The 27,455-nt window shown below is 43.3% G+C and overlaps 1 protein-coding gene across 3 annotated transcripts in view; it reads right to left on the bottom strand.

Annotated features, from left to right (window-relative positions):
• Window positions 1-5,479: 5,479 nt before the first annotated feature.
• Window positions 5,480-27,455, bottom strand: part of AQP1 (aquaporin 1 (Colton blood group)) — a 28,554-nt gene continuing 6,578 nt past the window's right edge. For all 3 annotated transcript variants that reach the window (XM_043541633.1, XM_037891190.2, XM_027828863.3), the window contains 3 exons: window positions 10,401-10,565; window positions 8,958-9,038; window positions 5,480-7,267 (listed from right to left, as the gene is read on the bottom strand). In XM_043541633.1, coding sequence (XP_043397568.1) covers window positions 7,088-7,267; window positions 8,958-9,038; window positions 10,401-10,565 — 426 coding nt within the window. In that variant the 3' untranslated portion in view covers window positions 5,480-7,087. The remainder of the gene's footprint in view (window positions 7,268-8,957; window positions 9,039-10,400; window positions 10,566-27,455) is intronic.

Below are 27,455 nucleotides of genomic sequence, written 5' to 3'. Positions count from 1 at the left end.
CCAGGATAAGGGTGTTGTGTGGGTTAACTAGTTAAGGCTTATAAAGCACTTTGAAGATAAAGAGCTATACAAGTCCTAAATTAGGAGGCTAATACAGGACTAACTAGACTGTACAGAGGAGAATGAATGGCAGCTGTATTTCTCTGATAGGTGAGTAATAGAAAGGCATAATCTTCTGGGAGAGAGCGAACAGCTCACTAAAAATATCATACAGGTTCTTGATTCTGATACAGTTTAACAATGGGAACAAGGAGTAAAGGAGCATTCTCCAAGGCTATGTTGATGATCTGGTTCAGTGTTTCTTAACCACAGAGTCACGACCTCCAGGGGTCATGAAAGTCCATCGGAGGGTTGTGAGGTGTTAAAAATGTTATTACGATGTAAAGAAAAAGAAATCTGGCTCCCCTACTCCCCACACGCCCCTAACCTTCCAGGTCAAATTTTCTCTATCAACCTCTCGAAATACATAGACACACACATCAGTTACATAGGCTTTTTTAACTCTTATGGCTGGCCTATGCTTGGAATTTACATCGTCATAGCTACGTTGCTCAGAGGTGAGACAAATCCACACCCCTGTGCCGAGTAGTTAAGCCCCGGTGTAGACAGCACTAGGTCGATGGAAGAATTCTTCCATTGACCTACCGACCACTTCTCTGGGAGATGGATTAACTAGAACGATGGGAGAACCCCTCCCATCAGTTCAGGTAGTGTCTACACTGAAGCACAAGCACTGTAGTGTTTCAAGTGTAGACAAGCCCTCACTTTTAGAATAAATGTAAGGGGGTTTGAAAAATATTTGGTTTCAGAGTAGCAGCTGTGTTAGTCTGTACTGGCAAAAAGAAAAGGAGTACTTGTGGCACCTTAGAGACTAACCAATTTATTTAGTCTCTAAGGTGCCACAAGTACTCCTTTTCTTTTTTTGAAAAATGTTTGACTTCGAATAAGGGGGCACCAACCTGAAAAGGTTGAGAAACGCTGATGCATCTGAAGACGTGGGTTTTTTACCCACAAAAGTTTATGCCCAAATAAATCTGTTAGTCTTTATGGTGCCACCGGACTCCTCGTTGTTTTTGTAGATACAGATGAACACAATTACCCCTCTGATACTGGTTTAGTTGACTACCCAACTGGGGGGACTGACAGGCACCCTTTGGGGGGGTCAGGTATCCGCTGCATTCCTAATCATTATGGGAGGCTTCTAAACGTATCCAGTTCATTTCCATTTGAGAGCTATTACATGCAGAGCAGAAAGATGGTTGATCAACAACTGCTCTTTTAGAACTTGAGCCACCACCAACCATGGGAGTCTGGCTATGGATTTCAGTGGGTGTTGGTGCCCTCATGTCTGTGTGTTTGTGTACTTGACATTTGTCCGTGTGCCCAGTACCTACTACTGCATTTCAGATTTGAATCTGTTTACTGTGCAGCCTCCTAACATTGTATTTTAATTGGAATACTGAGTATTAAAATTGAGTGCTATAAGGGTCTTTGCCAGCACAGACCAAACCACTTGTACTATGAACAGAATGGGAAATTATTAGTAATTACAGCCTTGACTTGCATTGTTTAGAAACCAACGTTCCCAGTTCGGGATCCAAGAATTTTGAATTCATCATTAAGCTTTTCCGTTTCCGCAACATGGAACTCGGGGGCTTTATTTAGCTATTTAGATCCGCAAATAAACATAGGCAAGGCAGCGCTCAGCATCACCACGCCTGACTTATAGGTGCCTAGAAAATCACCTTAATCTGAGTTCTGCACCTATGCCTCCTATGCAATGAATGGGGAGAGATTGGCGCCTCAGAATGGGGTTCACAAAAGCCAGCGCATTAGGCAGCTCCTTGCCTAAGCTAGCCAATGGGAGATGCCAAGGAGAGGAGTGTGTCCAAAGCCCTTCCCTTCTCACAGAGATCGGCCCCAAGCTCCCAGCTACAGGAAGGCGCCTCTCTCTGTTTGGCATTCCCCGCTGCAAACCCTCCCGTGTTAGGTGCCGGTGCCATTTTTTTGCAGGAAGTGAGAGAAGGCAGAGCAGCTGCCTCATAACATTTAGCCCAGTGGTTAGGGTCTTCAGCTGGGATGTGGGAGACCCCTCGTTCAGGTCCCCCTCCCACCCACATGGAGGGAATGGTAGGGATTTGAATAGGGCTCTTCCACTTTGCAGGTGCGTGCCCTACGCCTAGGCTTTGGCAGACTCAGCTCGTCCCCCGCTCCAATGACTTTTTAAAAAAAATTATTTCTCCACAGAGGAAGAGCTTCCCTGGGAGAGACAGAGGGAGCCTCCCTACCCCCATCAGGGTATCCAGCAGCCCAGTGGCAATGGCACCCATCAGAGATGTGGCAGATCTCACCTCAAGTCCCTTTTCCCCTCCAGATGGAGGAGGAATTTGAAGCAGGGGTTTCCTATATCCCAGCTGAGCACCCTAGCCACGGGGCTAAAAGTTGTGAGGGGGGGCGCCTCCTGCTGTCCTTTTGTGTCAGCTTGCCTATGGAGCCCCAGTCTGCTAAGGGACATCTGATCACGCTCACGGGATTAGGCCCCACTGGCGAATTAGGCTGAGGAACGCCGATCTTCCGCTCATTTGTGCATCACTCTGGGGCTTAGCAGTGTTACTTCCTCTGAGAAGCAGAAAAAGCAGCCAGTGTACCACCATCAGCAGCACCAGCCTGACCCTCCTCTTCCCCCTCAAGTTCCCCATACCCCAGCGGCCTGACCAACCCTCCAACGCAGACAGCGGTGCAAGTGGGGAGCTGGGGGTGGCTCCAGGCCTCTTTGCTCTTTACCTTCTCCACTCGTCATTGCATTCCGGGCCCCTGTCAAATTCACCAGCAGCTGGCAACGGGGGTGGCCCCATAACAACAAACCCACCCACCTGCTGCCAACATAGTGACCAGAGAGCCTGCCTGACCCCAGAGCATGCCAGGAAGGAGGGGAAGGCAGCCAGGTCCTCCAAAGTAGGCCGAGGTCTGAGTATTTCTTTCCCTACTTCCCCCTCAGAGAGGTAGGGGGCAAAAGATCCCTTTAACCAGCAAGGCAGTACAAAAACCAGCCACCTGACAACCCATGTGCTGCAGAGCCAGAATCATAGGGGCTTAAGGTACTTTTGCTGCAAACATTTTGGCACTGAGCAAGTTTAGGTGCCTTCGGGACTCAGGGGCAGCTGAGGAGCAGTTTTGTGAATCCCAGTGGGGCCTGATTGGGGGATTTAGGTGCCTAAAGTGGCAGTTAGTCACCGAAGTCCTTCAGTGAATGTAGCCCACAATTTCCAAGGGGCTGTACTGGGGATTTGCAATAAGTGCAAATTCTGTTGCAATGAAGAAAGACATTCATAACAATAGTAATAATAATAAACCACACTGTAATTCATCTACGTTGATGTGCCAGCAGTGAACCCAGGGCCGATGCAAGGATATTTTGCAAAACTTCTACCTTGCGCCCCAGAGAGCTGCAGTAGGAAAGGGAGCGCTCAGAACCGCACAGCGCAGCCTCTCCGGAGAACTTTGCTCCACCGGGGAGCCGGGCGGTGAAGGGGGAGAGGGGTCGCGGGGAGAGGCAGCGGTGCTTAGTGTTTGTGCTGTTGATTACACATAAATCACCAGATTCAAGAGTCATCATGGTGAGGAGCCTAGGCAGGCAATCACACATGCACACATACCCCTCCCGGGAAGATTGCAGCCGCAGCAGCAGCGAGGCCAGGCTGGTTGCGAAGCGGGATCGGATTGAGCGCAGCGCCCTGGCGGAGAGAGGGGAAGCCCATGGCGAGGCACAGGGACCTCAGTGGCTCGCTCGCTTTGGAGAGGCTTTTCAGGGAGTTGGGGGGGAGCTCCAGGCAGGAATGGGATGGGGCGGGGGGGGGGGACAGAAGTGCCACCGGAAGGGAGAGAAGCAGAGCGCCGAGGGAAGGAAGGCGGGATGGGGGGGACAGAGGCACACCCTGGAGGGTCAGCCTTGGGCGCGCCACCTCTCCCCTTCCGACCCAGCATTCCCTGTCCCCTGCGTCCTCTCCCCCCTTCCCTCCATCACTGTGTCTCCTTCCCTCCTCCTCCTCTCCAGCGTTTTCCTCCCTCGCTCCCTCTCCAGAAACAAGGGAAGTGCCTGGGAAATGCACCTGAGGCAGGTCGCCGGAGAGCCAGCCCCGCTGGCCCCTGAGAAGATGCGCCCTGCCTCAGGTCCAGGGCACGGGCTTGTGATGAAGTGCGAGCCGCCACGCCTTGCCGCGGGCTTCTCCCCGGCCGAGAGAGGCTGGACGTTGCCCATGGGGGCGATTCCCAATCCCCTGGATTCCGGCTCCTTGATTTATTTGCCCTAGACAGAGGTTTCCCCTGGCAGGAGAAAGGAGCAAAGATGAACCCTCCTTGCGTGCACGGCTGGGTTGCCGTGAGGCAACCTGCGCACAGAATGGGACAGAGCTGCCCAATGTAGCGTGTGGAAGCGACAGAGAGCAAGGGAGACATGGGTACGGGGGAAGGCGGCTTGGGGAAAGGACCCAACTGCGCCCCTTCCCATTTTGGATGAAGCAAAAAAATAAGGGGGGGGGCACCGCTTTTTGGCGCCCCCAAATCTTGGTGCCCGAGGCGGCCGCCTAGTTCGCCTAGTGGTTACACCGGCCCTGAATGAACCCTTCGCAGGGAAAACCGTCGTGGTAATGTGCCAAGATTCGCACTGGGGAAGTGGTTATTTTCATATTTTTATTACTAAAAAAATCTTTTATTAATATGATTGTATTAAGAATCATTACCGATGTACGGCCCCCAACGTGTGCTAGGCTCACTATACAACAAATAGAAGGATAAAGTCCTTGTCTCAAAGAGGAGCGGCCCAGTGGGAGTTAGGCAGCTAAATATCTGTGAGGATCTGGGCTTCACAGCCTAGTTTTACATGTTCAGGGCCCAGGTGCTGCTTTACATTCTGTGCTGTGCCAGGGGCAGACCAGAAAACAAATTGTGACTCCTGGAGTCAGAATACTTCTCTACTACCCTTTGCTTTGAGTCATGAGTAAGTTACATCACCCCTGTTGGAGCAGCTTATCCCACCTCTGTGTACCTACCCCACTACCTCTGGCCAATGTGTCCTGGTGGATAAAGCCAGACAGACGCCTCTTGCAATTAATGCCTTTCCATCTGTCACTACACGTGCCACTTTATAATATTTTACTCTGATATATGCTTATTTATAATAAAATAATAAAATATAATAATTATTAATTATTCATTGTTATGATTATTTTATTATTCAGTAGCACAAAAGATCCCAATCAAACTCAAGGCCCCTCCTGTCCTAGGTGCAGTACAAATTCAGAATAAGAGACAATCCCTTCCCCCAAAAGCTTACTATTTAATTTGGGCCTCCAAGGGTAGGAGAACAGAACTATCATCCTCATTTTATGGGGTTGGCAAGAGGAGAACTGAATGATGCCATACAACATGATGTTGCACTGTATTGGATGGCAGGTTAAAATCAAGAATCATGATCCGTTAGTGTAGTACAACTGATTTTGTTTATTTCTAAACTGATCCAAAATCCAGCCATGCCACATTTACATAGATAATACATGGGATAATATACCAAATTTGAATGCAAGAAAAAAAAACGTATTCCACATTTGCTTATTTTTTTAGTTTTATGTGCTGTACATGTACTGAACTGCTTTCAACTTTCATATCGATTGGAATCTTGGTTTGGCTCTCTGATCAATATTGCTTCATTAACATGAGAACAGATCAATAGCGATATTGATTGGTTGGTCGGGTGAATTGAAAGTTTGCAGTTTTTCATATAGATACACCCCAGGCCTCGTTTCTTATCTAAAGGTGATAGTCTAAGTATAGAACAGGTATATTAGTACATATCTGCTTCAAATATATTCTGCGGTTAGTATACACAACCATCTACAATTGTGTATTACTTAGGCAATACAAAGTAGCACAAAAATAAAAACAGAAAATAGTCTTACATATTTTTGTGTTAGTTTTCTCTCCATTTCCAGTGCCATTTATTTTTCCTAACATTTACCGCAATTCTTTTCCTTTGTTTTCTTCTCCTATTTTCTTACAAAACAGTTTATTAGTCTCTTAATATAAAACATATATATAAAAAACCAGGAAATGATCCCCAAAATGTGTTTAGGTTCAAAAATGTATTTGTTTGTGCCCATTTAGAATATACTCATATACTGAGTATATATAGTCTGTGTTACAGTGTCCCTGAATTTCCCAGTATTAGCTACTCAAACAACGTGGGGTGCATTTGATTTTTTGCCATTTTGTTTTAAGATGCACAGTTATATATGCAAGATTAACAAAAGCAGACGAGTCACAGGACTAGGCAAATCCTGTTGACACATTAGTGAGGTATTGTTCTCGTTGCCATTGTTATAGCTGCGCTCCAATTTGACTTCTAGTTATTAGTTCCCTGGAGTCCGAAAATTCAGATTTCATTTTATATCTGCAGGCTGCATCGAGGTTGTGCAGGGAGAACAAAAGATTGGAAGATGCAAACGTTTCTGGCACTTGCAGATTTGATGCCTGCTGAGAACATTTGTGGTGCAGTGTTTTGGGGGTTGCATGCAGTCTAGAAAGCTCAGCCATGTTCCATATCACTAATAACCAATTTAGGTGCATTTATTTCTAAAGGATTCTTTTGTGCCAATAATTGGAGAGAATTTTTTCATGTGCTATTATGCCTCATATTTTATGTTAAAACTTTCTGTCTAGTAAAATCCCTATTATGGGTACAGACAGATCGTGTGTCCTAGCATTCCACTGTCACAGCACTTACACTGGTGATTTGAATGTCGTCATCATATATGGAGACATCGGAGGAACGATTCCTTTCCATACAGTGCCATAAATCTGGGGTTTCAGAATTTTAACTTCACCCGCTAGCTCACACGCAAGTGTCTCGTGATTTTGGCCTCAAGCCCATTGTATTTAAGAGCCAGATAGTAAAGGCTAGAGTGACAGGGGGCGAGGAAATGGAAAACCTGAATTAAAAACCTTCTGGAAATACTGCTTGTGTGTTTACAAAGAGTCTATGATAGTGATAACATCTTCAGAAATTGATGTGTTTCTTTCCCTGAATTCTTCTTTATTTTGGCTTCATCTCCACCCTTGTGTTAACGTCATCCCCATCCAGATCGTATTCTTCAACTTGGCCACTGGTCCACACCTTCACACGGTCAGTCAGGTCACTGCTTCTGGGAGCCAGGATGAAGTCGTAGATCAGGGCAGCACTTGCACCTCCCAGCATTGGGCCCACCCAGAAGATCTGAAATACAACATCAAACTCAGGTATTTTTTTCAGTGCGTTCCAAAATACTCATTCACTTTAGAGCCATTCTTGGAAACATCCTATGTTAGTCATTCATTTTCACGTTGGATTAGACCTGGAGGTGGTCACCTAATGGATTATGCATGGGGGTGGGAGCCAGGAACTCCAGAGTTCTAATCCTGGTTCTGATAATGAGTTGCTATGTATCTTTGAGCAGGTCACTTTGGCCAATATTGCCAAAGCTGTTGAGTGTTTAAAGTTATGCACTTACAGAGAAAACATTTTGCATGTTCCTAAGTAAATGTGGTCTGATTTCCACTGAAACTATGGGAACTGCATATGCTCTGTGCCTCCAAAAATCAGGCCACATTCATTTTGAGGTAAAATTTTCAAAAGTGCCTAAGTGACTTAAAATCCCAAATCCCCTGGATTTTCAATGGGACTTAAGCTTTAAATTGCTTAGGTGACTTTGAAAATTTTACCTTAAGTGCCTGTTATGGATTTAGGTGCCTACCTTTAGCTACACAAGTTTGAAAATTTTAAACTAAACTAACTTTCCTTTATAACCAAAGTTACTTTTTTTGTAACTGGGAGATGGATGGCATGGTAAGCAGATTTATACAAGTTTTCTCAACTCTGTCTTTTATCCTTCAGTTTGGGATTTATTGCATGCCCCAAATGCTAAGAATAGCCCTACACGCTAATGTGTAGCATAGTGATCATTAAAGAGAGGGGAGAATACTGCATAAATTCACATTGCATGAGGATTTGTGCAATCAAATCTTACAGGCATAAATATTCATTGAAAGTGATTTTGAAAGTTGTGTGCAATTGTACTGGTGGAAACCAAATTTCAAATTCTCATGCATGAGTATTCAATTCAATAATACATGTACACTTATCTAATCAGGAAACAGACACTTTATCATGTGATTTTAAATGGACACACTTAAAGACTTTATTCAAGTTCTAGACATAGTAGCACTTCTAGTGGCATTCACCATTTTAAGCATAGGGAACATCTCTGAAATCTGTAGTATTTCCAATGCCCTGATCCAGGACAGCATGTAAGCAGATGCTTAACTTTAACCACATGAATAGTCCCATTGACTTCAAAGCAACTACTCACATGCTTAAAGTTATTCATAAGCTAAAGTGCTTTCCTGAATTGGGGTCAAAGGCCCCATATATTCAAAGGCATTTAGGTGACTAATTCTCATTTATTTCAATGGGACTTAGGCGCATACATACTTTGAAGGATCTAAGCCTAAGCGCTCCCACTGTAATTGACCAATCACAGCTCACAAACACAGCTTGAATATTGAGTACATGGCCAGAACTATGCAGTAGCTCTGTTCAAAGTTAAAAGATTGTGCAAAATAAGATAAATGGGATAATATTGAATAAGAAATAAAGTTGAGGAGTTTGTGATCTGCATGCAGTTATTTTATGGACTGAAAAAATGCTTTGTTTAACAAATGAAATATTAAGTTATTTGCTCAGCTCTGATGATAATATATCTTCTAATGTTTGTATTTTTGAAGTGCAGTCATACTTTTATAATGCTTTTTATCCAAAGATCTTAAAGTAGTAGGTATACATGGCAATGCTTAACAATTATCATGAACTTCATCCTAGGTATTTGTCACTAAAATAAATTCCTGTAGAATGAATGATTTGAACTTACCCAGTGATTAGTAAAGTTTCTGCCAACCAAAGCTGAACCCAAAGACCTGGCTGGGTTAATTCCACAACCGGTGTAATCAATCTATGAGAAAGAAAGAGAACTAATGTTAGGGAAGTGATTCAGAATGTTACACGTTGCACAACAACAAAATATGTGTGTCTGAAATACAGTTAAATCCATACGTAGTAATCACTTAGCAGGTTTGTGACCAACCAAATATGATTCTGAATGGAATCATCTATGGAGTCTTCTAGGGAATGGAATGGAAAAGAATAAGAATGGAGACTTCTATGGAAGGTGGAGCAGAATTGTATTCAAGGGGCCAAGGGTGGAAATCCGGCCCCATTGAAGTTAATGGGAGCTTTGCCATTTACTTTAATCGGACCAAAATCTCACCTCAGGTTCAGAGCAGTTGTGAATCAATGTAGCTTCAATTTTAATGGAATTATGCCAACATATATCCTGTGAGGACCTTGCCTGGTGCAACTGGGTATTTCGAATCATCTCTTAAAACCTGAGGTTGTCTAGTTTGGATAATCTCTCTTACTGTCATTATTGAATATTTGCATATGCCATAGGAGTCTATGCCACCTTACAAAGGCCACAAAGACATGATTCATATCCCAAAGAGCTTAACACTGAGATTATATGAGACCCACAAGAGATGACATCAGGCCAGGTTGGGGAATGGGAGATGTTTACAAAACAAAGCTATGATGTTACTTGACTTCAAAAAAGCTAATTCCTTGTTTTATCTTATTTTGTTATAATTCTATTTTTAAATGTAGAATATTGAATGTTGATGACTCAAGGCAAATCACTGTGGGGAAGGAGTGGGGTTTGGAGGAAGGATTTGAAGGAGAAAAGGACTGCATGGTGTACACAACCTGGGAAGACATTCCAGGAGCAGCAGGGGAGGAGCGCAGAGGTGGTCAGGGAAAAAGGAGCAAACAGAGTCTGGAGAATAGCAGAACTAGTTTAGTGAAGTTCTTGGTGAGCAAACTGTGTCTTTCACCTCTGCTGGTTCTAGGTTCATGCTGAAGTCTAAGGAATGGCTGTTGCATTTGGAAATGAAGGCATTGTTTGACCTGTGTCTTTATAATTGTATAACAATGTCCCAAATTACTGTATTAAGGAGTAATGCCATACAACCTGTAGAATTCAGAAGCCTACTTTGTATTAATGTACTTTATAAGGGTGGGTTACAAAGATGATATATTCAGTCTTCAGCTGGCAGGGGCTGGTGAGCATTTCAGGGTGATACCAGCAGGATAAGGGAGATTTAAGGGGAAGATAGGGACTGTGCAAGGTATTATGGCAGGCAGGTTGGAATGTATGGCCTTCTGGCCATGAACAGAATAAGCTAGCCACTCCTGGAAAAATCCTTCCAAGGACCATTATGTGGGAATTTGCAGAGTATCGACAATGAGAATTAAAACTTACAGCAAGAAGATGTCCTAAGGCAACAGAGAGCCCAATGGCCAGAGGTGCTGATCCTGAGATATCATTTCTTCTCCTGTCTGTGGTGGCAAGGACACACAGCACCAGCTGGAAGGTGGCAATTATTTCAATGCCCAGCCCTTGGCCTGAATTGATTCCCTCTGCAAGCTGTATGGAGACAAGAAGAATAATTTCATCTGACATTCTGAGCCACATGCAGGTGAGACTTGAGGTTAAAAATTCATACTGTATTAGTTCCTCAGTGAGAAATTCTAGGCCAGTCAGGCAATTTCATCTCTCATGTTGCTTTTAATTGACCAAAAAGAGAAAATCTAGAGTTGAAATACCAGCCACTGTACTCATCACATGCCCCGGAACTGTTATTAGATGATACTGTAAAACTATAAGCCCTTCCAGCCACAAGTTAAAACTGAGCTCCTAGACACAGTGGCTTTTGGTAACACAGCCAATTGCAGGTTTCTGCAATAAGAACATAATTTGTATGCCTATGAGAGACAGAAAGAACCCGGAATCTGCCATCTATAAGTTTAAGTTTACACACGTCCTATCCATTGACTTGAGCTCTGAGTGTTCAGTGTACATATTAATTTCTTCCCAAAACCTAGGCATTGTAGAAACAGATTGCACATTGCTCTGTCGTCGTACAGCATCAAATGCCAAATAAATGCAAGGGGAAGAAATAAGGCAAGGAGAAAGAGAGGTGGTGTGGTCTATTGGGTAGAGCACTGGTCTGGAGGCTAAGAGACCTGAATCTATTCTTTACTCTGTCACTGATTTACTGTGGGACCTTGGGCAAGTCACATCATTTTTCTGTATCTTACTTTCCCCACCCTTTAGCTTTCATCTGCTTGAATTGTAATTTCCTCAGGACAAGGGCTATCTATTACTACCAGTTTGTACAATGCCTGGCTTTCTGGAGGCCCCGATCTCTTTTGGGGCCTCTCAGTGCTACCTGAAAAAAAGAGAACACTCACAATGCAAAAATGCCACACAGTTGCTGCTGAACCCTTCCGAAGGAAAGCAAGTTGTGGGGATGGCCCACCAGCAATGACAGGCATAGACACAGCAATCTTGCTTCCACTCCGGTAAATCAGAACTAACTATTGAAATCCACAGTGTTACATCCCCACAAAATTGGCATGCATCAGATCAGGCCCTCAGTATCTAACACGTCATTGAGCAGCAAAATGAGTAGGTTTGCTTAGAAAAAAATGAAATTTGCTCATTTTTTGGAAGTTCCCTGGAAAACTTGTGCTCAGGAAACACACATGGATCATGCAGAGTACATGCAGAATGCTGTTTGTACTAGTTCTGTCTGTTACTCACTAAAACAGGGCCTCTTTCTGATCTCAGCTACACCGGTTTCAATGAGGTGTAACTCCACTGAACTCAATGTTAAGTGACACTGAAACTGGAATCAGGCCAATGTAACTGAGAAACAAGCCTGCTCTGCAAAGTTTAAACCCAATGTCACTGTTATCAGTAGGTTATCCCATCTGTCATAGTATCTGCATTAAAAAGTGCAAGGCCATACATGACAATAACATATTATAATGATATTGTGACCCATCTGGAACAAGGAAAGTACAGGAAATCATGTCTGAAAATCTGTTCTCATGAGTTTTCCAGCCTAATTTCCTTAGGAGAGACATTTGGATAACTTCAGAAAAGTATCCAAACTTTTGGATGCTTAACAAATTCCTTTAACTTTCACCCCTCACTAGTCACTTTCCTGTTTTTGCCTTTGCTATGAGGCTTTCTCCGTCTCTCCAGAGAAAGAGAAAAATGATTGGGCTGGAGCCTCATCTGCCCTAAACCAGCACAACTCCATTCAAGTCAGTGGAGCTTCATCTCTTTGCACGACTTGAGGGTCTGGCTTATGAATAACACATTTTTTTTACATGTTGCTCATGAAAAGAGCTGGATTGATAGCCCTACAGTTAGAAGTCATCTATTTCTCCACAGATGTCGAGTAGCGTCAGTTGCAATGGTGTTACTGTGCGATGTGGACACCCATTCTCCAGGAAGTGGATTGAGACAACCAAACATCCATCTGAACAGTAATAACAGTTGGGAGCTTCTAGTCTTAACTTAATAAGAATAGATGGCTTGGAAATGAAAACCTCCATTATCCAAGCATCCATACTAAACCCTTGAGCCACACCACCCCCGCTCATCTATGGGTTATCAACCCATTGCATCTGCTCCTTCCCACCCAGCAATTCCAAAAAGGCAGTTTATTTATTTCATCCCAGCTGGCCCACCAGCCCGCCCTTCAAAAAATAAATCACTTTATTTATTTGCAAATACATGGGGCTTGTGCTCCTAAGTCACTCTGGGTAAGTCTACACGGCAGCTGGGCAGTGTAATTCCCAGCTCGGGTAGATGTCCGTGTGCTAGCTTTACTTGAACTAATGCACTAAAAAGAGTGGATATGGTGCCCCAGCCAGCGGCTCAGACTGTCTGAGTACATACCGAGGGTCTTGTTCCAGGGTTATACTCATCTGTGGCCACACTGCTATTATGAGGTGCTAGCTTGAGCAGAGATAATGTGTGCACATTTATCCACGCTGGGAATTATCCCTCCCGCGTGCTGTGGAGATGTACCCTGAGGTATTTTTGAATATCCCACCTATCTATTGAATTTGGAAAGCCAAATGTTGAAATTTAGAAGCCAATTGCAGGTGCAGGTGCTGACCACCTATGAAAATCAGAACAATGAGACACAGGTCCCCAAATACAGCTATGGAGTCAAATTCTCTGCTGGTGTATCATTGAAATCCTCAATAGCAGAGCGACAACTAGATTTGCCCTTCATGTCAAAAGATTTATTTTAAAATAAATTGCACCTTGAAAAACAGCTTTAATCCTTATCTATGGGAGGCGGAAATCATATTCTTCCTTCCCGCCCCGCCCCGAACAAAAGAGGCCCATGTTCAAAGGTCATTCTCTGTGTAAACCAACACTTATTGATGGGCTCTGTGGAATCAAAGAAAACCTGGAAAGGTCATAGGAAACCTTTACCAATGTCATAGGAAAGCTTTTCCTTTTGCATGGGCTTGTCAGACGTAATTACATCTGGCCTGAGAGGCACGTGCATTTTCACTGGAATAGCAAGGAGCGTGGGCCATGTTCCAAAACTCTACAAACCTGGACCAAACATGGGATGGTTTGCCCTGTTTTTTTCTCTATTCCTTTGGTCAGATGTCAGTAAACATGCAGTGCTATGGAGGTCTGTCTGCCCTGTCCTAGAGGGTCACTACAGTGATATACAAACTTGTATTAAGGCAATCTGGGGCCCTGTGTGCACCACAACATGGGGTACTCTATGGTTCCATCCCCACAACCATGCCATACATTTGGAGTGGAGACGGCAGGCAGCCCACTTTTCCCCCACAAAGTGGAGCAAGGTAACTTCTCCCCATACTTACCTCAGTAGCTGGGGTGTATCTGCTGGGATGAGTACGCTGGGCCTGCTGAAATCCTTTATCCCTTCCAAATACATTGCCCCCTTGCCAGGGTGGTGCTGATGGAGTTACCTCTTTCACACCCCTTTGAGATGCATGAGGCAGTTCACTCCACTCAGAGCTGTTGTTTCAGGCTCTCTACAGACTCAGGCAGACATAACTATATTGGTTACACTTGGGTCAGGTTTGTGAAGAAAACCTTTGTGAAGGTTTTCTTCACAACCATAGAGCTAAAAACTTCTTCTTTTTAAATGAAAGCTTATTTTTTATCTAATCACCTGACTCCAGGATCTGAGGCCCTAGGCATGAACAGAGGTTGCCTATGCCTTCATCTGAACCTAGTAGCATACAGTATTTCAGGATGACAAACATTCTACTGGATTTAACCATCAGAACATATGTAACAAGAAACATCACTGTTTTCATAGGAGCATGCGGTTCTGATGTTAAATTATTCCATTGGTCCCACACATCTGCTATCCCACATCTAGCACCATCTACCACATACCTGACCAAGGTGCTTGTCCTGCAATTGGACTTGCATGGCAATTCTACAGGATCGGAGCCCAGGTATGCAATGTTTTTATTAGGAAGTATTCCTTCCTGGCCTTTGCAGTGGTCAGCTAATGCTCTGAAACATGAGATTTGATCACCTCTCTAGTGTGGTGAGGAGCAGCCCATGTCCCCTTAAACTATGTTTTTGTGGTTTCAATTCAAACCCTTGACAGTTTTTGGCAGGTGAGTTTCCTTTGGTCTTTTTTTTTTTAAGCTAATATGCTAAAAAGAAAATTAGGAAGAAAGGGGGCCAGCTGGTTCTGAGGAGGTGGTAACAAAGGGCAGGGCCTGTCGCCTGTACATCTTAAGCTCAATCATAGAACTGTTTGGCACTCAGCAAAAGTCAGTCCCACCTGCCAGCTGTTCGGTGGTTTATGTGAAAGCAGTAGATGGTCCTTGTCCAGTTCCTAATGTTCACATCGCAAAACCCACTAGCCCAGTCCCACCTCTAGATTGGCAGTTTCAGTGGAGAATGAGAGAGGATGGAAAAGCAACTAACCTCTTATGTTTACAGGTAGCGCCTCAAAGTCGCGGTAAGTCGTATTGTGGCTTCTGGTGCCATTGCCTATGCTGTATCTGACTGGAAGCCTTTGGCCCTCATGGATTCCAGGCCTACAACCATCCTGAGCTCTACATTTTACTGTACACTTGTTAAAACAATGGACTCAGTTTGCTGAACAAGTGGGAAGAGGCAAAGGTTGCTCTAAGCCCCCTTTACACCTCATGCTGGTGGGCCCTGAATTGGTCTCTGGCACAAGTTGTAACAGCCACCGATCTGTTCTAACTTACAGTGACTAGAACATCCCAGGGTGGCTCCAACACACTCCATGTCGGGGGGAAGGGGAACCGGATTCCCTCACATTCAAGGAATCCTCCATTGCCTCTTTAGGGCAGCTTTAAGGTCACTTAGTGCCATTCCGGCAGCACAAATTGACCTTTCTGGGAACGAGAATCATTCTCAATAACCATACAGTATGATTTTAATAATTGCAGTAATAATTGCAATATTTTTTGACATCAGAGTCATACAATGCAAGCAACGGCTTGGGTTATACTAGTGCATTTCCGTGTTCTCTTTGTTACTGCCTTGCCTAAATGGAACAAAAATGAATAAAGAATGCCGGAAAGGTAATGGGAAATGGGAAAGAGCATACACCACTGTCCATGTTATACCAGGTGCTGTATAAGAACAAAGAATGACCACTCAAAACACAAATTTGAAGAATACCAACTCTAAGAAGAGAGAGGAAGTGTCTCATGTTGGAAACGAAGTATCATTCCTTGTAGAGAACCTAGCACAATAGGGTTCTGCTCCTTGACTCAGGCTCCTAGGGTATGTCTACATTGCACACTAAGCCTGGGCTCTGACTCCGGTTTCAGCCCAAACCCATTTTCTGTCTGCACACTGACTAGGGTCAGCAAACATTCAGGAAGGTCCTCTTGATTTTGTTATGGCGTGATATCCGAGGGAAAGGCCAGTATCACTCAGACACAGCACATCTACCTCTTCCAGAGATAATCTTCATCTGTACAAGCTTCGCAATTGCCCATTTCCGCAATGGCATGGTTAAAAGCCCTGAGCTTCATTACTTGAGCATTGATTATTAAGTGTTGCTCAGGGACAGCACACCGCTCCCTTTCAGCAATTATTTTTATCTATATAACACTGACAACCATTCATTGACTCCGTGGCCACGTAGAAGAGTGTGGTCTCTAAGTAAATCCGTTTTGGCGTTCACATGCAGAACTGCAGGTAGTTCTTCCGCAGCGCACTCCTGACTTACAGTAGATAATGTCGAGAAACAGCTGTTTATTTTTGCCAATCTATTTTAATCAACACTTGGGATTACATCACCCACAGTTCAGTTCACACGGCCCATCTCAAGTCTTGGTAAAGGCAAGCAGGTGATGTAATCTGACGGGATGGTTCAACAGCCTGCAAGACTCAATGTACATTTATTGTTCAAACAGGGATCGCTAGTGATCACGCATGGAGTGAGCAGAATTCCTTCTCTATGCAGTTGTGGGAAACATATGGCAACCACATTGCAAATAGCTATTAGAGGTAACAAAATGCTTCGCCCTTTGATTTGTCCATGAGTGGAGGTATTCAAGCTGCCTTCTTGCTGTTGCTTTTGATGGACATATTTAGCTGACCCATTTCCACCACTTTGAGCAGGAATGTGGGCAATTAATGGCATGTTTTCTTTCCTTTTGTTTTATCAGAGCAGGACATTTCTTAGTAGTCTGACTTCAAAACAGAAACAGGGAATGGGAAAATAAACTGGCCCAAGGTGAACCTGACTATGTACTTTTCTGGGGACTTCATATTTTTTGCATTAGGGGCAAAAGTACATCACGTCAAAACATGGTTCCAATTACATGGACAAGACAATAGAAAGGACATTATTATTTGTTCCCAAGGTGGTTTTATCACGTGGAATTGCCCTGTATCATCTAGCACCCTTCTAGCTATGTAGCATGTTTTCCAGGGATTCAATTTACTTTTATATATCAGGGGATTGGTTAGTTTCTCATCATTCCTTAAAAATATGGAACTTTTTGCAAATGAGTACGTCACCCTTGCATAGGGGACATATTCATCTTTGTCTCTTCCAAACACTTCTCTACGTGCCATACTCATATGTTTTCTCCTGGAATGAAAATTAAGCAATATGGAATGTAGAATTTCATTGACAATAACCTCCAGAGTTACTCTTAGTGCCATTCAATTCTAGAAATTACAGGTGGAAAAGACCTGTTAGGTCTTCCCTTTAGCAGTACTGGAATTTTCCCTATAGTATGGCTTATCTAGTCTGGTTTTAAGGAAAGGGATTTTCATCACCTCTCTTGGGAATCTATTGCATAGTTTCGTAGAGTTTAAGGCTCAAAAGCAACATTAGATCATGCAGTCTGACCTCCTGTGTATAACAGGTAATTAATTTATATCTATATACCCCTATATTAAGCCCAAAGATTTTAGTCAGGCCCAAGCATTGTAATCCTAGGAGACTAAACTGTGTGCTGCAATGTACTTTCCTGTCTCCCATCTCTACTGCAAGTTAGTCCCCCTAGACCATCCTAAATAATTATTCTCCCGTCTTCCACTAACAGGTAATGCATATTCATGCATTAACCCTGAAGAACCCCACATATGGCATAGCTTGCAAAAGACCTATATAGGACCATTGAGAGTTAAAAGATTCTTCCATTGTGCTGGGCTCACTGAAATCCTTAATTCCCCCCAAACTTTCTTTTAATATTTGTAGAATGTAAATGCAGTGTGCACAGAACCTAGCATCTTTGGGGCAGTACTGTGATATATATCTTAATAATAATAAACTAATAACCTAATAATAATAATTTATAATAAATAATTAGAAAAGGAGTATTAGTGGCACCTTAGAGACTAACCAATTTATTTGAGCATAAGCTCAAAGCTTATGCTCAAATAAATTGGTTAGTCTCTAAGGTGCCACAAGTACTCCTTTTCTTTTTGCAAATACAGACTAACACGGCTGCTACTCTGAAACCAATAAATAATTAGTATCTTTTCCCTACAGTGAACTCATTCTTTAATATGTTAAGTTCAAGAAGCTTCTAATAACTAGCACTAGACATCCCCATATTTCCCACCATAGACATTAGCTTAACCAGTCCATCTCCCTCCCAGTGCAGGTCTGTTTCCTAAAGAACATTTCCTGCTGCTTTCCCCAGCCCAGTTTGAAGTATCCTAAGTGATGCAGCTCTCCCCACTTCTTTCAGGAGGCTGTTTCACAGACATTCACTCTCTGAAAGTGTTCCTTACTATTTAACCTAAACACTCCCCTCCTTAATCTTACCCTGCTCTTTCTAATGATAACTCTTTGTACCATCTTAAACGATTCATCTCCTTCTTTTCTATTCATACCCTACAAATATCGATACACTGTTATCATACCTGTTAGTCATTGTTTAGCCAACCTACAGAGATTCATATTAAATTCTATGAATCTCATCTCATAAATCAATATCTGCCGTCCCCCCACACAACCATTTCTGTTGCTCGACCCCAAAGTCCCTCAGTTATTTTGTTGATACAGGATACCTTTCCTCGGACTGGCTCGTCCGTTGTTTCCATTAACTCAGGTAACTATGTCCCGACCACCACAATTCATGCTGCTGTTCCAATTGGATATGAGCAGCATCACTTCCTGTCCTAGCCTGTACTTCATGTTTTTATGCACTGTGGAACTGTGGCAGCATTTAGTCCCAGTGATGGTGGCAATTCAATGGGGGACCAAAGCAATCCCCCTATGTCACGCGGTTATTTTTAAAGGACTTTGAGATATTGTAGGATCACAGCACTGAAGTCAATGGGACTGCTCACATGACTGAAGTTAGTGCAAGCTGTGTTATCAGGCACTTTACCAACCGCAAAGCTCTACAAACCAGCATTTCTGATCTTCATTGAAAGTCCGGTTTATAGTCCAGTTGGCTCAGGGCTGGCAGGCTCCCTACCTGGCTCCACATGGATCACTGGAAGCGGTGACATGTCCCTGTTGCTCCTAGGTGGAGGAATGGTCACAAGGGGGTCGGAGTGCGGGAGGGGGTGCAGGGCTAGGGGTTGGGGTGTGGGACAGGGTGTGGGGTGCGGGCTCTGGGAGGGAGTTTGGGTGAAGGAGGGGGCTTGGGGCACTGGAGGGGTTTCAGGGTGCTGGATCTCAGGTGGCTCCTCACAGGTGGTGACCTGTCCCTGCTTTGTTGCATAGTATTTTGTTGAGTCAGGGTAAAAATGCACTATGCCCACAATCCGGCAAAGCACAGAAGTATGTGCATAACTTCAATCCCATTGAAATCAGTGGGATTACTCGCATGTTTAAAATTCCACATGCTTAAGTGCTTTGTCAAATCAGGGCCCAGATTCTGTGAATTATTATAAAGTTATTAATATTGCGATGAAGTTGTCCTCTTCATAACTCTGCAAAGGCTTTGCCATTCAGATTTATCTTCGTTTGTTACACAACAGGTAAAGCATTGAGAGTTCTCCCTGAGCTGACTATTTAATGATATTAAATCCTCAGTAGTTGGGTAATTGATTAATAATAACATGTTAATAATTGTTCTTCTGTATGGCCTTTTGTGGAAGAGCTCAAACCACTTGCCAAACACTAATTCATTAACAACATCCCTGTGAGACAGGCATTATTACACCCATTATTTATCTGGTTTTGACTTATATAGTGCAACTTGTCACAAATCTCTGGGACACAGAGAGGTTTAACTGGTTTTTTGTCTAAGGCCACACAACAGGGGCATGCTCCAAAGCCCATTGAAGTCAATGGAAATCTTTGGAAAGACTTCATCAGCCTGTCGGTCAGTGATAGGACCTGCAGTAGAATATGGGGGCACAACTTCCTGTCCTCTGCCAGACTCCCTCCCAACAAATACAGATGAGAGAATTCTAGGTGCCAGCCCAGATATTTCGCTAAGCACAACAGCTGTCTTCCATTCTTTGGACAAAAAGAAAACGAGGACTTGTGGCACCTTAGAGACTAACCAATTTATTTGAGCATGAGCTTTCGTGAGCCACAGCTCACTTCATCGGATGCATACTGTGGAAATTGCAGAAGACATTATATACACAGACACCATGAAACAATACCTCCTCCCACCCCACTCTCCTGCTGGTAATAGCTTATCTAAAGTGATCATCAAGTTGGGCCATTTCCAGCACAAATCCAGGTTTTCTCACCCTCCGCCCCCTCACAGACAAACTCACTCTCTTGCTGGTAACAGCCCATCCAAAGTGACCGCTGTCTTCACAATGTGTATGAAAATCAAGGTGGGCCATTTCCTGCAGAAATCCAGGTTCTCTCACCCCCTCACCCCCCTCCAAAAACCACACACACAAACTCACTCTCCTGCTGCTAATAGCCTATCCAAAGTGATGTGGTCACTTTGGATAGGCTATTACCAGCAGGAGAGAGAGTTTGTGTGTGTGGTTTTTGGAGGGGGGTGAGGGGGTGAGAGAACCTGGATTTCTGCAGGAAATGGCCCACCTTGATTTTCATACACATTGTGAAGACAGCGGTCACTTTGGATGGGCTGTTACCAGCAAGAGAGTGAGTTTGTCTGTGAGGGGGCGGAGGGTGAGAAAACCTGGATTTGTGCTGGAAATGGCCCAACTTGATGATCACTTTAGATAAGCTATTACCAGCAGGAGAGTGGGGTGGGAGGAGGTATTGTTTCATGGTGTCTGTGTATATAATGTCTTCTGCAATTTCCACAGTATGCATCCGATGGAGTGAGCTGTGGCTCACAAAAGCTCATGCTCAAATAAATTGGTTAGTCTCTAAGGTGCCACAAGTCCTCGTTTTCTTTTTGTGAATACAGACTAACACGGCTGTTACTCTGAAACCATTCTTTGGACAGTAGACAACCTCAGATAATAAGACCCAACCACCATCCTCCCACCCTCTCCACTACATGGTGAGAAACTAGTCATTCCTTTTGTGTTACAGGGCCCCACATGCTATAAAGAGAAGAATAATGGCTTCATTTATATTAAACCGATGTATATAAATCTAACATATGCATCCAGTAGCAGACAGTAAATGTCAATATATCTACAGGGCTTTCATTAAACATCGCCAGTGTGAGGCAAAGCATTTGTGGAAGAGTCTCATTCCACTTTACCTTTGTGTATTCCCTGTGGGAAAGTTTCCTTGTGAAATGATTTTTGATTTTGCTGTTTGGGAATAAACTAGGAAGGTTTTGTTTTCTAAACTGAATTAAAACTGAGTAAACAAATCCTTTTTAGAAGCATGTTTGGAGCACTTAATTATACAGATAAACTATCTGTTACCTCCTTCATTGGTAACTTGTGACTATGACAATCTCCCACTGTATTTAGACACTGGAATAACTATCTGGCTTTGTACAAACACCACAGTGTGGGCACTTGTTGATTGCCTTGGAGTAGTGTTCGTTTTATATTTCTAAACCCAAACGCCAATGAAACTGTGAAATCTTCCTTAGAATTAAAGGGATATTCAGAGACTTCTCAAGCCCGAGGTAGTTTATACCTTTAAACTCCACTTTCTGAAGGTAAAATGTGGCCATATTAATATTCAAATAGGCTTCTGGAGTGAAGACAGCAACTCCTGCTCTCTCATTTCTCTGCCCTGAGCATCAATATAGAAGCAACATGAGAAAAAGGGCTAAGGGCCAAATTCTGTCTCCATTACATCCACGTCACCTCTGTCTATTCTATTCAGGATATCCTGTGGCCCACATCACCATATATTGTCTTTAGATTAATCAGAAAGGGATTGGGGAGAGAACATGGGAGTGAGAGTGAAGAGCAGCAATAATAAGGGAGCTGTGCTGCGAGTTGGAAGGGTTCAAGAATCGGAGAAAGACCGGCTGTCTGAGGTGTAGATTGTTTTCCCGGTGGAACCCAGACACAGCAGGATTTCTAGGCCGCATCCCCTAACCCAAGTGGTGGATTAGAGACCTGCGCCTCTGTCAGGGAGAATAACTTTTCAGCTTGGAAAAGAGGAGACTAAGGGGGGTGATATGATCAAGGTCTATAAAATTATGAGGTGTGTGGAGAACGTGAATGAGGAAAAGTTATTTACTTGTTCCCACCAAATGAAATTAATGGATAGCAGGTTTAAAACAAATAAAAGGAAGTTCTTCTTCACACAGCGTACCGTCAACCTGTGGAACTCCTTGCCTGAGGAGGTTGTGAAGGCTAGGACTATAACAGGGTTTAAAAGAGAACTGGATAAATTCATGGGGGTTAAGTCCATTAGTGGCTATTAGCCAGGATGGGTAAGGAATGGTGTCCCTAGACTCTGTTTGTCAGAGGGTGGAGATGGATGGCAGGAGAGAGATCACTTAATCATTACCTGTTAGGTTCATTCCCTCTGGGGCACCTGGCATTGGCCACTGTTGGCAGACAGGAGAGTGGGCTGGATGGACCTTTGGTCTGACCCAGTATGGACATTCTTATGTTCTTAACTTTGTTGAGATATTCAGTCATTTTTCCCCTCCCATTTATTTATTTGTCTATTTATTTTCCTGTCCAAGATAGAGGACAGGCCCCGTGTAATTGATTTAATGGAATAATATGCTGTCCTAAACTCAGATTTCATTGTCTTCAGTGGAGCTCTTCCCACTTACCATCAGCTCTGAATTCAGTTCTAAATTTCAATGTAATTATTTATTTTTCATTGGGATTTTCCTTTTAGAACACATGGTACCAGGTTCTGCTCCGATTCCCACGTATGTAAATCCAGAGGGGATTTACTGAGTTCTTGTTGTTATTGCTATTATATTGTTATTCCTGTTTGTATTGGGGCAGCATCTAGCATCTCGTCATAGACCCAGGCCCGCAATGTGCTGGGTGCTGTACAAACACAAAACCAAAATTATAAAAGCAAAAAGACAAGCTCTGTCCCTGAGAGCTTTTTATCAAATATAAGACAAGAGACAACAGATGGAGGCAGACCAACAGGGGAGCACAAGGAAACAATGAGACAATTTGGATGTACAAAATAAATGTCATTTCTCAAAAATGAAATTTGCATCATGATACCTATTTTTTAAAAAAAATCCTGGAATGCCGGATTCCTAAAATGGCTAATAAAGATCACTTTTACATTTTGAATTTTTTATCGGCCTTTGTCAGTTAGTAGGACCTATTGTTATCTAGTGTTTCCAGTTAATCTAGAGAGTGGGAAAGCAAACACTCAATGACTATAAATCACTGTGAAAAAAGCAGGAAACTTCTATATGAGAACAGGAAATTTTCTACAGCTGTTTTTTCCTCCTTTAAAATTTGTGAACTAATTTGGTGCTCAGAGAGAAAAAAAAGGGTTGTCATAGATTTGTCTTTATACAACTCTGATTCCTACATTTTCTAGGATTCTCTTATCCTTTAAATAGCTGCCATCTTCCATCCACCCAGACAGCCACATTTTCGGCTGGTATAAGTGGACACAGCTCCATTGACTTCCATAAAGTTTTACCCATTTACGCAAGCAGAGAATTGGACTCGGAGACTCCCACAAGCTACTTCCATTACCTCATTCCTTCCCTCCATCCTGCCTCTCACCAGAAAGACCTCTTCCCCTCCCCATTTATTTCCAGATTACTCCCTCATGTGCCAGATTCCCAGTCTGGATCAATACAGATAGCTACTTTTTTCATGCCTAGTGAATCTCAACTGGATTTGTCTCATCCCTAGAAAGGAAGGCTTGGTAGCCCTGCGTGGCTTGGGGAAGTTTCACCTATACACAGCTCTGCCAGGGCATCTCTTCCAGTGAAATCTGCGATGCTTGCTCTGCTTCTCGTAGGCCTGGCCTGAGCCTAAAGTGAAAGATGCCAAATCAAAGATTCTAGAAAGTAACATTCACTGCTTAGCCACAAAACAGGCAGGGTGGTGGCAGTGAGAGTTTCCTACAAATCTTAGCTAACACGTCTCCACTTTAGAATGGAATACTCTAGATCAGAAAACAAATTTCACCAAAAAATTTTCAGGGGGTGAGGGGAGGAAGTTCTGGTTTTTCACTGAGGAAAAAAAAAATCATCAAATATGTTCCAGACAGTTCTACTCACTCTTAAATTGCTGGGACCTCCTCAAGGGGTTTAAAAAGATTGCACATTTCCTTTTAGTAGCTTGAACAAAACTAATAGGTATGATTAGGTCTATTGTATCCCATTCTTATGCAATTCTATAGATTTTCTATAGATTTGAAGTTAGAGAGTCTATAGATTTTCTATAGATTTGAAGTTAGAGAATAATATTTTGTATTTAAATAGCACATTTATTCCGAGGATTTCACAGCACTTTTCAAACAGGAATGTTTACCTCCTCCTAATACTCCTCTAGCCACCACCATCCAACTGCCAGTGGTCCACTTCCGGGCATAAAACATCCCCAGGGGTGCTCTATTCTAAGCCTAGAGACTGGACTGGCAGGTGGATGGTCCCAAAAAGTGATTCTAGAAGCCAGGGATTGCTACCCCCCTTTCCTCCATCCACACCCACTGTACTGTGAGCCAGGGTGCGGTTTAGCAGCTGCCACTGTAGCTCTGTGCCATTTAAGGAGCTCCCACACTGAGGAAATCTTCAAGCGGCCAGTTCAGCTGGTTTTATGGCTGCTTCACTCCATTGGATAGGAGCATTATCATACTGTAGGTTCAGGGCCATCATGTCAATTATATTTTCTTAAGAAGGGGTCAGGAGGGGATAGTTCCATGCATTAAGCAGATGTGCTGATTTGGGTGGAATTAATACCTCCAGACAAACCGTATTCCCTAGACACTACGCACGTTGTGCAAGGATCTCATTTACTTAGTGATAAGACTATCTCATTAGTAGAGAAAAAAGCTGGGTTCAGTAATTTCTTTTATTGGACCAACTTCTGTTGGTGAAAGACACAAGCTTTGGAGCTAACACAGAGCTCTTCTTCAGGTTTGGGAAAGATATTCAGAGTGTTACAGCTTAATACAATGTGTTCCAACTTGTATTTAGCTGTGACACGCTGAGGAACTTTCCCAGACGCAGTGTTGAAGAAGAGCTCTGTGTATGCTCGAAAGCTTGTCTCTCTCACCAACAGAAGTTAGTCCAATAAACGATATCACCTCACCTACTTTGTTTCTCTAATATCCTGGGAGCAACACAGCTCCAACAACACTGCAAACAGTTATAAGTATAATGTCTTTTACCAAAAGGGTTTCAAAATACATATATTGGGCGTGACTCGCCCATTGCAGAGAGCAGCTATGCTGCATGAGAAACACTAATCACTCATTTTTAGGTAGGGAAGGAAAGAATAACTTCTCCAAGTGAAACTGCATCGGGACACTAAAAAGGTAACATAGCCAGGAAATAATGGCTAACTCTCTTGTTCTTCCTAAATTAACTATAACATTTACCCGAGGGCTCCAGTTGTATGTCTCATTCAAAAGGTGGATCTTCTCTCACTATGGAAACAAGTTACTAACATAGCAACACCACTGCAGTTTTCAAACAGTGATTTTCTTGTGCTCTGTATCTTATCAAAGTCACCCATCTCCCTAGCCAAATGCTGTTAGCTAGTTCTCTGGTATGAAGTTCAGCTAAAAGACTGAAATATTATAAGGATAATTCTATAGGTCTCTTCATCCCCTCAAAATCTCAAAGAGCTCTACAAATTATATATTGTATGCAAGGATCATTTTGCCCACCACTGAAATGCAGCCACCTCTGGAATGCAATACAGCAGCTATAGTGTGTGTTTAATAATGCAGAACATAACAACACAACAGACTAGGCCAGCAGGAGAGAGAGAATACTGTGGTTAATTGAAACCACAGGGGGAATTTAGGTATGCAGAATGTAATTACTTATGTTGAAATGTGACCAGGGAGCAAGGACTTAAGTCTTTGTCTTATAAAGAGTGTCATGCCCTCTATAATGTCTGTAAGAAGTCCAGACCTCAGATTTATGTCTCATCTGTCCAGTGGCACCTCCAGGAGTCCAATACTCCATAACATGGGTCTAGCTCAGAGGAAAAAATCCTGCCTACTTATTCACCATCCTTGACTTTCTAAAACACTGGGGTTTTTTTTTTTGTAAGTTCCACCACTCAACTCCTGACTCAATCTGATTTTGTTTAGTTTAAGATTCGATGAGATCACAGTCTGAGGGCGCAGCCATAATGGAAGAGGGAAACAGGAAAAACTGAATCACCACAGCACAACATATGAGCCCTCCTACCATCCACAGAAGCCACTCCTGGCACAGTGGTGATAACACAGCCTCAGAGAGACCAGAGCTTTCTCTAATCTGCGATAAGAGCTGTGTGAATAACCAATTCTTTGGTTTGGTGGCAGAACCAAAAAAAAAAAAGTGTGTTTTGAGTCCACCCAACACTGAAATGTTTTCAATTTTTCAATGAACTAAAAACAGAACAAAAGTTTGACCCAAACCCAAAACGTTTCATTTAATTTTCAAGGAGGTTTTTTTTAAGTCCTTTCAAAAAGTCAGCCGAAGTAAAATTCAAAATGAAAAGTCATTTGACATTGAAAAACGGAAACGATTCATTTAGAAAATATCAAAATGACGGCCAGGCTGAGAAATCAGTCCTGGTGCTGAACAAGACTTAGAGACCACAGCTTGTTCTCCTCAGAGAGTTACTTGCATTGAACAGGTGCGCATGGATTCGCCCTGTAATTGCAAATTGCTGGGGAGGGAATCATAGAATCATAGAATATCAGGGTTGGAAGGGACCTCAGGAGGTCATCTAGTCCAACCCCCTGCTCAAAGCAGGACCAATTCCCAATCAAATCATCCCAGCCAGGGCTTTGTCAAGCCTGACCTTAAAAACTTCCAAGGAAGGAGATTCTACCACCTCCCTAGGTAACGCATTCCAGTGTTTCACCACCCTCCTAGTGAAAAAGTTTTTCCTAATATCCAAACTAAACCTCCCCCACTGCAACTTGAAACCATTACTCCTTGTCCTGTCCTCTTCTACCACTGAGAATAGTCTAGAACCATCCTCTCTGGAACCACCTCTCAGGTAGTTGAAAGCAGCTATCAAATCCCCCCTCATTCTTCTCTGCTGTAGACTAAACAATCCCAGTTCCCTCAGCCTCTGCTCATAAGTCATGTGTTCCAGACCCCTAATCACTTTTGTTGCCCTTCGCTGGACTCTCTCCAATTTATCCACATCCTCCTTGTAGTGTGGGGCCCAAAACTGGACACAGTACTCCAGATGAGGCCTCACCAATGTCGAATAGAGGGGAACGATCACGTCCCTCGATCTGCTCGCTATGCCCTTACTTATACAAGTAGGGGCATGAAAGTAGTGGTTACTGCCGAGCACTGATCCTGCTGTGGTGAAGAGCTGCAGTTGTGGTGAAGCCCCCTCCTTCCTCTTTTGGGCAAGACTTTTGAGTCATTTCCAGGCCTGGTTAACCAGACACCATAAAACCATTTTGCATCCCAGCTTGTACATTCATGCGTCTGCCACTGCTGATTC

Source organism: Chelonia mydas, chromosome 2 (genome assembly GCF_015237465.2).
Source record: "Chelonia mydas isolate rCheMyd1 chromosome 2, rCheMyd1.pri.v2, whole genome shotgun sequence".
In the NCBI taxonomy this organism is placed as follows: domain Eukaryota; kingdom Metazoa; phylum Chordata; order Testudines; family Cheloniidae; genus Chelonia; species Chelonia mydas.
Note: the sequence above shows the minus strand (reverse complement) of the source record. Positions and strands in the feature narration are given on the sequence as shown.